Below are 15,199 nucleotides of genomic sequence, written 5' to 3' on the forward strand. Positions count from 1 at the left end.
GCTTCCTAACCTCACGGGGTCGGACCGCAGAGGCCTCAGAGCGACAGTAGGGGTGGGAGAAAGCCAGGCCGCCCGCCCGCCGCGCGCCCAGACGCGCATTTCCAGCCGGCGCGGAAAGAGTCGGGCCAAGGCTCGGGCGTGGGCGGGGGGCGCCGGGGGGCGGGGGCGCCGGGGGCGGGGCTGGACGACTACGGCGCCTGCCGAGGGCTAAAAAAGCTCTGGGCCCGGAGGGCGGGGCCTAGCTCGGGAGTGGGCGGGGATAACTGGTTGGGATCCGAAAGCCGCTCAGAGGCCGCGTGGAGGGAGGAGCGCGCCTTCTCCAGAGGTGGAACCGGCCCTGGAGCGCCGGAACCTTCGGTCTGCACCCCTTGGTTGCCGGCCGGCACTTACGGCTGTACGCTCTCCCCGAGCCTGGAGACTTAGCGAACAGGTAATTGAGGAGGCAGTCGAGGGCTTGGGAGGAGTTGGGGGTGTGAGTAGGGGGGAAGTTAAAGAGGCACGTGGAGAAGGTGGGAGGAAGTCAACCCTCTGGGTTGAGGGTTGTTGGAAGATAGCTTTTAGCTCCCCTTCTCCTAATCCCTTCACACTTTAAAAAAATCATAGTTTCCACAGTTTACCTAGTCTATACTTCTTAGGACTGTTTGCGGCGAGTTAGAAGGGAATTGATGCTCTTACTGATGATCAGTTTCAATGCCGACGGTGTGATGGGCTCAAACGCGAGTCATTGCCGCAGGCTTGCAGCTAAGGAAGGATATTCAGTTTGTTTTCTTAACTGTTAGCACTTTATCCTGTATCTCAGGGAGGGATGTTGTTGATAAGGTTTTTCTTCTCTTCTAAAAGAATTATATATTCGTTCCCCTGCCTTCCCTTGTTTTTGTTGAGTTTGTCCGCTCTTGGAAGAGACCAAAGAAAGTTGGTAGAGATAGACTAAACTAAAGAGAGGTGGAAGCGGCCGCACCTTGAGAAGACAGGAAAAGTGGATAATGACATGGGTGTGGCCCCACCAGCCGCAGAGATCACCCCCACTAATAACACCAGGTTCCTCCTGTCCCCATCCCGCATCTTCTCGCTGTTGAAACACCCATTTAGGCTTCAGAAATTCCTTTGAGAACTTGACTAACCTCCCTGCTCAGCCAGGAAAAATTATGAAGACTCATGAGACAGCATTATGAAAGATAATTATGAAAACACTTACTGTGGCAGCCTCTAATAAGCCTTCCTAGAGGGAGAGGTGTATTCTCCTCCCCTACAGTTAAGTCTGGGATGAGGATGTAGCCTTTCTGAATATTTGCCTAACCTAGTTAGAATTTATCCAGACATTCAGTTCTGCAAACTAGGTGATGTGTAAAACTACAGATTTTTTTTTTTTTTTAAGATCACAATCTGGGTTCTCAAGGAATTTGAAGGAAGAGAATATTTGCACACAAATGTTGGCAATATAAAGCAAATGAGATATTTCCCCAGAGGAAGTTAAAAACTAGGTTCTATGACAATATGCATGGAAGGAACTGTTTCGGAGTAGCAATTTGAGCTGGCCTTAAAAGACCACTGTTGGTTAGCACGATCTCAGCAGGGACATACAGACCTCTCTATGATTTTATTTTTCCTCTAGTCAAAGGGAGGTGAATTGGAGTGATATCCTTACCAGGCTATGAGCTCAGCAATAATTCTCCCAATTTTTATTGGACTTTTGCCAGGCTCTGGTTAGTAATAGGACACGAAAAGGTGAACGAGTCTTCAAAGAGGCCTTTCACACTTACAGATCCTTCTGCTTGTACACTTTCCTCTATATATCCTTTCCTAGTTCTCAGCATGGCTTTTTCCTTCTCTGTGTCAGGTTTGTGTTCAAATATTACAAGATACTGGAGAACTTCTTTATCCAGTCTTTCTATAATAGCACCCATGTTTCCTGCTTTTTTTTTTCATAGCACTGATCACTACCTGACACTTTCTATAAAGTACATTCCCCCCCCCCCCATTTCCCATAATAGACAGTGAGCACTATGAAAACAGGGATTTTGTTTTGTTCATTATTCAAATTATGTAGAAGATGGTCTGACACAGAGGGTACTTAGTTAATACTTGAAGAGTGGATAATTGAAGAAATTACTGAGGAGACAGACAAGAACTGACAATTACAACATGATTTTTAAAAGGGCAATAAAAGCAGTGTGCATGCTATGTCACTTCAGTCATGACCACCTATGCGACCCTATGGACCACAGACTCTATGGACATAGGCTCCTTTGTCCATGGGTTTCTCCAGGCAAGAATACTAGACTGGGTTGCCATGCCCTCCTCCAGGGGATCTTCCCAGCCCAGGGATTGAACCCACATCTCTCATGTCTCCCTCATTGGCAGGCAAGTTCTTTGCCACTAGCAGCACCTGGGAAGCCCCCAAAGCGGTGTAGTACTTGGGAAACAGGAAAGAGGTAGGTCTGCCCCCACTTAGGGTGGAGGAGATGGTAGAAGAGAAGTATTTGCATAGTACTTTCAGTGATGCTGGGGCTTGGTCAGGTGCACGTGGCATTCCAGGCAGAAGGAGCGCAACATGCGACAGCTGAAATAGCAGCATTGGGAGTGGTTAGAGCTGGGGTGGGAGAAGGCAATGGCACCCCACTCCAGTACTCTTGCCTGGAAAATCCCATGGATGGAGGAGCCTGGTATGCTGTAGTCCATGGGGTCACAAAGAGTCGGACAGGACTGAGCGACTTCACTTTCACTTTTCACTTTCATGCATTGGAGAAGGAAATGGCAACCTACTCCAGTGTTCTTGCCTGGAGAATCCCAGGGATGGGTTCGCACAGAGTCAGACACAACTGAAGTGACTTAGCAGCAGTAGCAGAGCTGGGGTGGGAGGGTGCTGCAGTATGCAAGAGGTGGAAAGTTAGACACCAAAGTTCTGTTAGTTAAGAGGATGATACATTAAGGTTTGTGTTCAAGAAAGATGACTGGAGAATGGGTTGAAAGGATGAGTCTAGCCTTTAGAGGGGCTTCCCAGGTGGATAAGTGGTTAAAAATCTGCCTGCCAGTGCAGAGACGTGGCTTCAATCCCTGGGCTAGGAAGATCCCCTGGAGGAGGAAATGGTAACCCACTCCAGTATTCTTGCCTGGGAAATTCCATGGACAGAGACACCTGGAGGGCTACAATCCATGGGGTCGTGAAGAGTCAGACATGACTAAGCGATTGAGTATGCACAGGCAGCCATGAGAAGTTTACTAGTTCTGTATTAGAGATCCAGTCAAGAGATGGTGAAGCCCTGAACCAAGACAGAAGTAAAGAAAGGCAGACTTGTAAGAAGGGACACAGAGCTGATTGTCTTCTATGGTTAGATGAGGGAATCAAGGGAGATGGAGACAAGGTCAGCATGACTATTAGTTTCTAATTAGGGTAATTTAGGTGTCATTCATCAGGAAAGATACTGTGACCTGGCTTTCAGTGCCTCTCCTAGGTTCCATTCCTGCTTATATCTGTTTGTGTATTATTCACCTTGGTAATATGTGCAGGAAACTTAACCTTGTGAGATGTGGAACACAGCACATTTAAGCCACAATTATAACTCACAAAATGTTAGAGTGAGGAGGAGCTTCAGAGATGAGCTCAATCTCTGCCACAAGGTTGTTTCTGTTATTAATTAGCATAGGCTTTCCCAGGTCAGCTCCTGGATGCTTGAACTGCTCCCATGAAGCTCTCTCAGAACAATTTTGAATATGAATTTTCAGGAGGCATCCCAAAAAGGAAGGGTAGTCCATCTGATTTTACATCTTTCAATCCAATCTATTTTGCCTTTACTATTTCAGTTCATTGTAAAGATTAAAGATATTGCTGGGATTTGAAAGGTCTTCAGCTAACCTCGAAGTATGCTACAGGCAGCCTAATATAAATATAAGGACAATGGAAAGGTAACCTGAACTTTTAACCCAGTCCTGACTTTGTTAGGAATTAGCTCTGTCTTTAAGCACCCCATTGACCTTTCAGTGCCTCACTTTCCTATGTAATGGGAAGTTCAGTCTGAAGCCATGGTTCTTAATTTCGATTACACATTGGAGTCTCCTGGGATGCTTTAAAAAGTCCTACTGCCTCTGCCTTTCTAAATCCAGCTTGAACATCTGGTTTCATTGTTCTGGGGTGGTGTCTGAGGCTTTTTCTTTTTCTTTATGTTGTTGTTTGTTTAAATGTCCTGATGATTCCAGTGTACAGCCAGGTCCCAAACCGCTTCCAGAAGATAACAAACAAAAACAAAAATTCTTAATAGTGGGCTGAATAAGTTGTATTTCTGTGGGTTAATTAGTTCACCATTAGTTCAGTTCACTGGCTTAGTCGTGTCTGACTCTTTGCAACCCCGTGGACTGCAGCACACCATGCTTCCCTGTCCTTTACCAACTCCCGGAGTTTGCTCAAACTCATGTCCATTGAGTCGGTGATGTTATCCAACCATCTCATCCTTTGTCGTCCCCTTCTCCTGCCTTCAATCTTTCCCAGCATCAGGGTCTTTTCTAGTGAGTCATTTCTTCGCATCAGGTGGCCAAAGTATTGGAGTTTCAGCTTCAGTATCAGTCCTTCCAATGAATATTCAGGACTGATTTCCTATAGGATTGGCTGGTTTGATCCTTGCAATCCAAGGGACTCTCAAGAGTCTTCTCCAACACCACAGTTCAAAAGCATCAATTCTTTGGCGCTCAGCTTTCGTTATAGTCCAACTCTCACATCCATACATGACTTCTGGAAAAACCCTAGCCTTGACTAGACAGACCTTTGTTGGCAAAGTAATGTCTCTACTTTTTAATATGCTGTCTAGGTTTGTAATAGCTTTTCTCTCAAGGAGCAAGCATCTTTTAATTTCATGGCTGCAGTCACCATCTGCAGTGAGTTTGGAGCCCAAAAAAATAAAGTCTGCCACTGTTTCCCCATCTGTTTCCCATGAAGTGATGGGACCAGATGTCATGATCTTATTTTTCTGAATGTTGAGTTTTAAGCCAACTTTTTGACTCTCCTCTTTCACTTTCATCAAGAGGCTCTTTAGTTCTTCACTTTTTGCCATAAGGGTGGTGTCATCTCCATATCTGAGGTTATTGATATTTCTCCCAGCAGTCTCGATTCCAGCTTGTGCTTCCTCCAGCCCAGGGTTTCTGATGATGCACACTGCACATAAGTTAAATAAGCAGGGTGACAATATACAGCCTTGACATACTCCTTTTCCTATTTGGAACCAGTCTGCTGTTCCATGTCCAATTCTAACTGTTGCTTCCTGACCTGCATAAGATTTCTCAAGAGGCAGGGCAGATGGTCTGGTATTCCCATCTCTTAAAGAATTTTCCAGTTTGTTGTGATCCACACAAAGGCTTTGGCATAATCAATAAAGCAGAAATAGATATTTTTCTGGAACTCTCTCGCTTTTTCGATGATCCAGTGGATGTTAGCAATTTGATCTCTGGTTCCTCTGCCTTTCTAAATCCAGCTTGAACATCTGGAAGTTCACGGTTCATGCACTGCTGAAGCCTGGCTTGGAGAATCTTGAGCATTACTTTACTAGCGTGTGAGATGAGTGCAATTGTGCGGTAGTTTGAACATTCTTTGGCATTGCCTTTCTTTGGGATTGGAATGAAAACTGACCTTTTCCAGTCCTGTGGCTGCTGCTAGTTTCCAAATTTGTTGGCATGTTGAATGCAGCACTTTCACAGCATCATCTTTTAGGATTTGCAATAGCTCAACTGGAATTCCATCACCTCCACTAGCTTTGTTCATAGTGATGGCCCACTTGACTTTGCATTCCAGGATGTCTGGCTTTAGGTGAATGATCACACCATTGTGGTTATCTGGGTCCTGAATATCTTTTTTGTATAGTTCTTCTGTGTATTCTTGCCACCTTTTCTTAATATCTTCTACTTCTGTTGGCTCCCTGCCATTTCTGTCCTTTATTGAGCCCATCTTTGCATGAAATGTTCCCTTGGTAGCTCTGATTTTCTTGATGAAATCTATTGATGAGTCTTTCCCATTCTATTGTTTTCCTCTGTTCTTTGCATTGATCAATGAGGAAGGCTTTCTTATCTCTCCTTGCTATCCCTTGGAAGTCTGCATTCAAATGCATATATCTTTCCTTTTCTCCTTTGCCTTTGACTTCTCGTCTTTTCTTAGCTATTTGTAAGGCCTCCTCAGACAACAATTTTGCCTTTTTGCATTTCTTTTTCTTGGGGATGGTCTTGATCACTGCTTCCTGTACAGTGTCCCAAACCTTCATCCGAAGTCCTTCAAACCTCCATCCATAGTTCTTCAGGCAGTCTAGCAGATCTATTTGAATCTATTTGTCACTTCCACTGTATAATCATAAGGGATTTGATATAGGTCATACCTGAATGGTCTAGTGGTTTTCCCTACTTTATTCAATTGAAGCCTGAATTTTGCAATAAGGAATTCATGATCTGAGCCACAGTCAGTTCCTGGTCTTGTTTTTGCTGACTGTATAGAGTTTCTCCATCTTTGGCTGCAAAGAATATAATCAATCTGATTTCGGTGTTGACCATCTAGTGATGTCCATGTGTAGAGTCTTCTCTTGAGTTCTTGGAAGAGGGTGTTTGCTATGACCAGTGCGTTCTCTTTGAAAAACTCTGTTAGCCTTTGCCCCATTTCATTTTGTACTCCAAGGACAAATTCGCCTGTTACTCCAGGTATCTCTTGACTTCCTACTTTTGCATTCCAGTCCAAATCAACCATAAGTCAATAAATAAGGAAACAGCATTGATTATGAAACTGTTGCTGTATACGGAGTATGCTGCTAAACAATGGGGGATATAAGATTTCTTGTGTTAATACATTTGAAGAAACAAAACAATGGAAGTGAAACTCCTTTGGAAAAGATTCTTTTCCCAAAAGAGGCATAGTCCATATTTCTTCCAGAATTGAAGAAAGCAGCAACATATATCACCTCAGTTTTTGAAAATCCATGTATTTTAACAGGAGAATCTTTCCAAAAGCAAGTTGGGATGAACTGACAGTTGTGATGTTGAGCAAGTTAAACTGGATCTTAAGGTGAAAAGGGATGCAGCCAGACAAGGAGGAAGGGGTTTCCAGTGGAGCAAGTGCTAGTCAAGAAATGATTCCAGGCCAGTCAGTGCAACCATCATAAAAGGGCTCTCAGTACTTGGAATAGCGAGTTTGGACTTAATTATCTAGCCAAGAGGGAAGAGAAGAGAAGCATTTAATCAGAATTATGCTTTAGAATGAATAGTGTGAGAGAATAAAATAAACAGGAAGAACAGGGGATACTACAAAATCTGCAGCCATCAAAAGTGAGGTGGAAAGAAGCCGAACTGAATTGTGGTAGAGAAAACGGAAAGGAAGGGACATTTTGAAGACAGATGATTGATTCTGATGGAGGGGTGAAACAGAATGATAAATAAATCCTGACTGACTCCAAAACTTCAAATATTGGTGATTGGGGAAATAGCATACTGTGGATAGAAATAGGGACATTCTATATGAAAAGCGAACGAGTTACTATAGAAAGATGATCTCAGTATTTTAAGTTAAGATTGTTGTTGTTTAGTCTCTAAATTGTGTCCAGTTGGTTTGCAACCCTATGGACGATAGCCCGCCAGGCTCCTCTGTCTGGGATTTCCCAGGCAAGAATACTGGAGTGGGTTGCCATTTCTTTCTCACAGGGAATCTTCCCAACCCAGAGATCCCAACCCATCTCCTGCATTGGCAGGTAGATTCTTTACCATTGAGCTGCCAGGGAAGCCCTGAGTTTAAGGTACTGTCCAAACACTCTTTTGGTAGTAAGAAAATGGGATGAAATTCAGAACAGAGGTTAATGGTAGAGGTAGTTGTGTAAAGGAGATTATCAAATCCTGAGAGGGGGTATTTTTTCTTTCCAAAGATAAGGAGCAGAGCTATAGATTGAACCTTAAGGAAATCCATATTTAGGAAGTTTTAAGAAGAGAAGTAGACAAAAGCTGGTCTTGAGTTAGAAGAACCTGCGATCATACTAAAGCCTGGAGAATAGACAGTTTCATAAGGATGGAGGCAATAATGAGTGGTATGCCTTGGATATACCAGTTCCATCACTTCATGGCAAACAGATGGGGAAACAATGGAAACGGTGGCAGATTTTATTTTCTTGGGCTCCAAAATCACTGTGGACAGTGACTGCAACCATGAAATTAAAAGACGCTTGCTCCTTGGAAGGAAAGCTATGACAAATCTAGGCAGCATATTAAAAAGCTGAGACATCACTTTGCCAACAAAAGTTCATATAGTTAAAGCTATAGTTTTTCCAGTAGTCATATGAAGATGTGAGAGTAGGACCATAAAGAAGGCTGAGCACCAAAGAATTGATGCTTTTGAAGTGTGGTGCTGGAGAAGACTCTTGAGAGTCTCTTGGCCACTAAGAAGATCAAACCAGTCAGTCCTAAAGGAAATCAACCCTGCATATTCATTGGAAGGGCTGATGCTGGAGCTTCAATACTTTGGCCACTTGATGTGAAGAGCTGATTCATTGGAAAAGACCCTAATGCTGGGAAAGATTGAAGGAAGAAGAAGAAGGGGATGACAGAGGGTGAGATGGTTGGATGGCATCACTGACTTAGTGGACATGAGCGTGAGCAAACTCCGGGAGATAGTGACAGACAGGGAAGCCTGGCATGCTGCAGTGCGTGGGGCTGCACAGAGTCGGACACGACTGAGCAGCTGAAAAACAACAGCATGCTTTTGAAGTCCAAGAGCGTGAACAAGGGGGAGTCCAGTGGGTTTTGCCACTGAGGACTGTTAGGGGCCTTCGCACTTCAGCATCTGCCTGAGTACCGTTCCCATCACAGTAAGATAAAAGGCAAACCTTCTGCCACAGCTCACACAGGGCTCCACAAGAGCTGGCCTTTGTCAGCCTCTCCTTGCTTCTCACCTGCATGAGCTTCTTGCTCCTCAGACACTGCATCTTGGGGCTTCCTCTCCTGCCCCTGTTCTGCCTTCTATCCATAGTCATCTTCAATTTCTTCCTCCATCTCAAAGCTCTCAGGCCCTCTACAGCACACCGCTCCAGTTTATTGTCCGCAGAAAGACTGCACTTGTGTGAAAAAGTCAGTACTGCACCTCTTTGTTATTCTTTACCCCCTTACTATGATTTATTTTTCTTCAGAGCTATATTAATTCCTATGGCTGCCACAAACTGGTTGACTGGAAAACAACAGAAATTTATTCTCTAGTTTTTAGAGCCAGAAATCTGAAATCAAGGTATCAGCGGAGCTTGTTCCCTCTGGGGGCTCTGAGGGAGAATCTGTTCAGTGCGCCTCTTCCAGCTTCGGGTGGTTCCTGGTGCTCCTCAGTGTTCCTGGGTTGCAGTTACGGCACTCGTCTGTGCTCCCATCTTCACGCAGTGTTTCCCCCGGGTGCCTCTCTCTGCCCAAACACCCCCGTTATAAGGATGCCAGTCACTAGGAGAGGGCTCCCCTTTATCTTGTATCAAAGTGAAGTGAAAGTGAAAGTCGCTCAGTCATGTCCGACTCTTTGCGACTCCATGGACTATACAGCCCATGGAATTCTCCAGGCCAGAAAACTGGAGTAGGTAGCCTTTCCCTTCTCCAGGGGATCTTCCCAACCCAGGGATCAAATCCAGGTCTGCTCCGTTGCAGGTGGATTCTTTACCAGCTGAGCCACAAGGGAAGCCCAAGAATACTGGAGTGGGTAGCCTATCCCTTCTCCAGAGGATCTTCCCAGCCCAGGAATTGAACCGGGGTTTCATGCATTGCAAGAGGATTCTTTACCAACTGAGCTATTAGGGAAGCCCAGCCTCCTATGACCTCATGTTAATTTGATTACATCTCCAAAGACTTTATTTACAAACAAGGAAGGTCATATTCACAGGTACGGGGGTTGGGGGGAGCACATAACATTACGTTACATACTTATGGCTGTTCATCCACCGAAACATAAGCTGTGAAGGCGGAGACTTGGTTTTGCTGAGTGCTCACTGAATGCCTGGAATGCTCAATGTTAGCTGAATGAAATTGGCCCACATGAAGTAGAGGATGATTTTGATAATGAGAAAATGGGGAAAGCTGATCAAAAAAAAAAAAACAAACTCTTCATTCAAGAAGTTTAGCAGGATGAAAAAAGACCACAGAAATGGCTTAATCAACTTAAGGGATTTCAAGGGATTCAAACAGTGAAGCTTAGGCCACAACTTGTGAGTCTGTTTTGCCAAGAGACTGTTACCAGAGTCCAGCCATTGCCTCCCAGTTCTGCAGGAGAAGAGAATGAATTCAGCAACTTCTCCAGATATGAGAACTGACTCATGATAACCAAACTAGAAAGAAATGGATTTCTAGGCCAGAATGCCATGTAATTATTAAGGGTGTCTCAAGAGTTAGGATTGATTTTTCTGCCAAGGGCAGTACATTCACTAATGATAATCAAGTTTATACACCCAAAGGTTTCTTAGTAAATATGAAACTTTAGAGTCAGCAGAATTTGATAGTTCTCAGGAGATACTCCATCAAGTAATGACAGCTGATATACTCTCTTTTTAGGTGGGTTTTCCTCAGAGTGAAGGTGTGAGTTCTTGTTCAGTTACTCAGTCACGTCCAGCTCTTTGCAATATGGACTGCAGCTTGCCAGGATTCCCGGTCCTTCACCATCTCCTGGAGTTTGCTCAGACTCTAGTCCACTCTTGCCATCCAACTGTATCATCCTCTGTGGACCCCTTCTCCTCCTGCCTTCGATCTTTCCCAGCATCAGGTCTTTTCCAATGAGTTGGCATTTTGCATCCGGTGGCCAAAGTATTGGAGTTTCAGATTCAGCATCAGTCTTTCCAGTGCTCAGTAATTTTCATATTTGGGAGACCTGCTTTCTACAGGCTCAGCGTATGTTTTAGTGACTCAGCAATTGAAACAAGGCCATTTGTATATTTTCCCTCTCTTAGTGTGGACAACCGGATATTAAAATAAGTATCTTTTCTATATAAATTGTATTTCACAGTAACTAGTAGATGAGGGGAATTGATTATTGGTGGGATTCTAGTTAAGAAAGAAATGATAAAATTTATTTATCACCACATTATAATCTGTAGTGAACTTGTGTATCTAGTATATGATCATCAATACTTGCATTTTTAAAAATCATTAAGTGAAAGCTGATTTCACATTACAGTTGACTCCAAACAACACAGATTTGAATTACATGGGTCCACTTATCTTTGGACTTTTTTTTTTCAACTTTATACTGGACAAAAACAGACTGACAGGACATGACCCCAGTGACCAGAGAACATCCCTGAAAGAGACTTCATATGCATCATGTGATGCAGTAGGAAAAACAGCATCTCTTTTGATGCAGTAGGAAAGACAACATCTCTTTTGAGTATTTTTGTAAAAAATCAAACCCAAATTTGAGTAAGCCTCTAGTCCATCTGTTTATAGAAAATACAGGGAGTAGAGGAATGTGTTAAATCACGTCTCGTGTACGCAATCATTGAAATCCACAGTATGTAAAATTGTCCACCCCTCCTACTCTCAAAGTGTGGTCTGCAAACGAGTAACACTGCTGTCTTCAGTGAGCTTGTTAGAAATGCTGATCCTCAGGCCTCATCCTTGGCCAGCTGGTTCATATTCTGCTTTTTGACAAGATTTCTGAGTAATCTGCACATGCCTTAGGGTTGAAGTTGAAGAAGCATGTAGCGGATAGTGACCTGGTTTCCTCAATGCATAAATGGTTAGGGAAAAAAGGGAGGTGACTGTTACAGTGGTATGGAGGACCTATTCTTGCTTTCTTGGACTTAGAGAGTTGAATGATACTCGGTATCATCATTGGGAGAAAGATTTAAAGAATGTGCATTATAATCTTCACTACAGTCCAATGAGTTATAGTGAAAGGGCCCTAGTGTAGGAATCCTGTTTTCACACTACAGTTGACTCTGAACAACACAGTTTGAATTACGTGGATCCTCTTAATATGTGGATTTTTTTTCCAGTGGAAAACTAACACTACACAAACTGAGGTTAGTTGAATTTAAGACTAGAAAACCATGGATTCAGAGGGTTGACTGTAAAATTATACACGGATTTTTGACTGCATGGGGTGGTCAGTGCCCCTATCCCCATGTTGTTCAAGCATCAACTATATAGAGTAATCATGTTTCAGATGACTCAGAAATTCAGTACAACTTAAGAATGATATTGTTCTCTAATAATGGTAACTTTATCCCTAAAGTTACAGAGTACAGATTTATCTTTAACAATTTTTTCTGCTTGGACACACCTGTTCAAAGTCTTATGAGTCCATTCCCATTTCTAAAAGGAGGACTTTGGACTAGATCTCAAGGATTCTTTCTGACACTCAGATTTTGGGATAAACAAATCATTTAAACAATTAAAGTATGTATGACTGCTGATAGACTTCGAGCTGATTTGGAAAACAAGGTGTCCCCGTTCGTCAGCACAGCCCCTACTGGTCCACATTTTTAACGCATATCTGAGATCCCATTGCAGAACCACAGAGTGGTGGGGAGAACTGCACCAGCTGACCGCACAGTGGTTGGGGCAGCATCGCAAAGAAACCCCAGCGTCAGCCCTCCAGCCAGAGTCTGTGTGAGGTCGTTGAGACCATCATCACCATACCTTCCAAGCATGACTAAGTAGGACATGTTTCAATTCAGTTCAGTTCAGTTGCTCAGTCATGTCTGACTCTTTGTGACCCCATGAATTGCAGCACGCCAGGCCTCCCTGTCCATCACCAACTCCCGGAGACCACCTAAACTCATGTCCATCAAGTCAGTGATGCCATCCAGCCATCTCATCCTCTGTCGTCGCCTTCTCCTCTTGACCCCAATCCCTCCCAGCATCAGGGTCTTTTCCAAGGAGTCAGTTCTTTGTATCAGGTGGCCAAAGTATTGGAGTTTCACCTTCAGCATCAGTCCTTCCAGTGAACACCCAGGACTGATCTCCTTTAGGATGGACTGGTTGGATCTCCTTGCAGTCCAAGGGACTCTCAAGAGTCTTCTCCAACACCACAGTTCAGAAGCATCAATTCTTCGGCGCTCAGCTTTCTTCACAGTCCAACTTTCACATCCATACATGACCACTGGAAAAACCATAGCCTTGACTAGACTAGCCTTTGTTGGCAAAGTAATGTCTCTGCTTTTAAATATGCTATCTATGTTGGTCATAACTTTCCTTCCAAGGAGTAAGCTTCTTTTAATTTCATGGTTGCAGTCACCATCCGCAGTGATTTTGGAGCCCCCCAAAATTAAGTCTGACACTGTTTCCACTGTTTCCCCATCTATTTCCCATGAAGTGATGGGACCAAATGCCATGATCTTAGTCTTCTGAATGTTGGGCTTTAAGCCAACTTTTTCACTCTCCTCTTTCACCTTCATCAGGAGGCTTTTTAGTTCATCTTCACTTTCTGCCATAAGGGTGGTGTCATCTACACATCTGAGGTTATTGATATTTCTCCCGGCAATCTTGATTCCAGCTTGTGCTTCTTCCAGCCCAGCGTTTCTCATGATGTACTCTGCATTAAGTTAAATAAGCAGGGTGACAATATACAGCCTTGACGTACTCCTTTTCCTATTTGAAACCAGTCTGTTGTTCCATGTCCAGTTCTAACTGTTGCTTCCTGACCTGCATACAGGTTTCTCAAGAGGCAGGTCAGGTGGTCTGGTATTCCCATCTCTTTCAGAATTTTCCACAGTTTATTGTGATCCACACTGCCAAAGTCTTTGGCATAGTCAATAAAGCAGACATAGATATTTTTCTGGAACTTTCTTTCTTTTTCGATGATCCAGCGGATGTTGGTAATTTGATCTCTGGTTACTCTGCTTTTTCTAAAACCAGCTTGAACATCTGGAATTTCATGGTTCACGTATTGCTGAAGCCTGGCTTGGAGAATTTTGAGCATTACTTTACTAAGGACATGTTTAGAAATCAGTTTATCCCGTATTTGTTTCTTTACAACTTTTGCTTTCCAGAAGTGTTTTAAATGAGCCATGCTACTTAAGAGGTGGAGTATATTTTGCTTTCATTTTTCTTGCAATTCCATGAAACCTCAACATTAATAGTGTCTTAATTTGTCTGCTTTTTCTGGTATAACTAGTTCCAATGGCTGGGAATAAAGGAAGAGGACGTGCTGCTTATACATTTAACATTGAAGCTGTTGGATTTAGCAGAGGTGAAAAGTTACCTGATGTTGTATTGAAACCACCCCCACTATTTCCTGTAAGTACATTTAACAGCAAAATTCTCACAGGGTGCTTCTCATGTTTCAGAGAGAATTTAAATACTGTGTAAGACTTGAATATATGATATCATTATGATATCCTAAACTGTAAGAAAGTAAAAGAGATGGTCACTTACCTTTAATTTAAATATTTCCACTGTTTTTTTCTGAAACATTTCTAATTTTCAGATTGCTTTCTTAAAATGCAAAAAACTATATATATTTTTTCCCTGAATAAATTCAGTATTTTGTGACCAAGAATTTTTTCTTTCAATTCTTGTGTCTTATAATGCTGTTATTGATATATTTCAATATTAAAATAATATTTTTAAAAGTAAAGTTAGATTTTATAGTTGTCCTCACGTCCCATTTCGTAATGACTTTATTCTCATCTTTTATCTATAGAATTTAATTTTGCTCCCTAGTATACCACTTGGCCTTTTTTTTTTTTTTTTTTTTTTGCTTATTTCCTTATTTTATTAAAGTAAATTTTAATTTTGTTACTGTTTTTCAAAATATAAGCATTTCTACTACATTTAGTATTGCTTTTAAATTTAATTATGCTGTAAACTTAATTGATATAATTTTTAATCAAATGCTTGACTTTATATTTAGTTTAAAACTTAAGCTTACATTTCCAGATGCACATGTGCTGTGGTACAAAATATGAAAAAGTCATAAATAACCAAATACTCCTTCCAGGAATCTTTTCCCTCTTTCAAAAGGAAACGTCCTTTGTTGAAAGGTTTATATAAGTAGAGGACGCTGAACAGATGTTCTTGGGATCTAGAACATCTCACATGGGGAGTGTCTACTTTTTTACCCTTGATATTTTGCCATTCTGATATTCAGTGCAGCCTAAAAACAAAGGTAAATATCTCAGGTATAGACATAGTGTCACTTTATATTGATTTCCTTTTAAAACAAGCTCTTCTTCATGTGTGAGATTACTTCTAAACCTTGGGAATATTAGTACATACTATTGTTTTCTAC

The 15,199-nt window shown here is 42.5% G+C and overlaps 1 protein-coding gene across 7 annotated transcripts in view; it reads left to right on the forward strand.

Moving 5' to 3' along the window:
* Positions 1–15,199, forward strand: part of POLR3G (RNA polymerase III subunit G) — a 46,996-nt gene that overhangs the window by 510 nt on the left and 31,287 nt on the right. For 6 of the 7 annotated variants that reach the window (XM_061151991.1, XM_061151994.1, XM_061151993.1 and 3 more), the window contains exons 1-2: positions 259–430; positions 14,084–14,205. In XM_061151991.1, the coding sequence (XP_061007974.1) occupies positions 14,089–14,205 (117 nt within the window). In that variant the 5' untranslated portion in view covers positions 259–430; positions 14,084–14,088. Of the gene's footprint in view, positions 1–258; positions 431–14,083; positions 14,206–15,199 lie in introns of those variants that run through there. The other variant, XM_061151992.1, reaches the window with a different exon arrangement.

The sequence above is a fragment of the Dama dama genome, chromosome 9 (assembly GCF_033118175.1).
Source record: "Dama dama isolate Ldn47 chromosome 9, ASM3311817v1, whole genome shotgun sequence".
NCBI classification, from domain to species: Eukaryota; Metazoa; Chordata; class Mammalia; order Artiodactyla; family Cervidae; genus Dama; species Dama dama.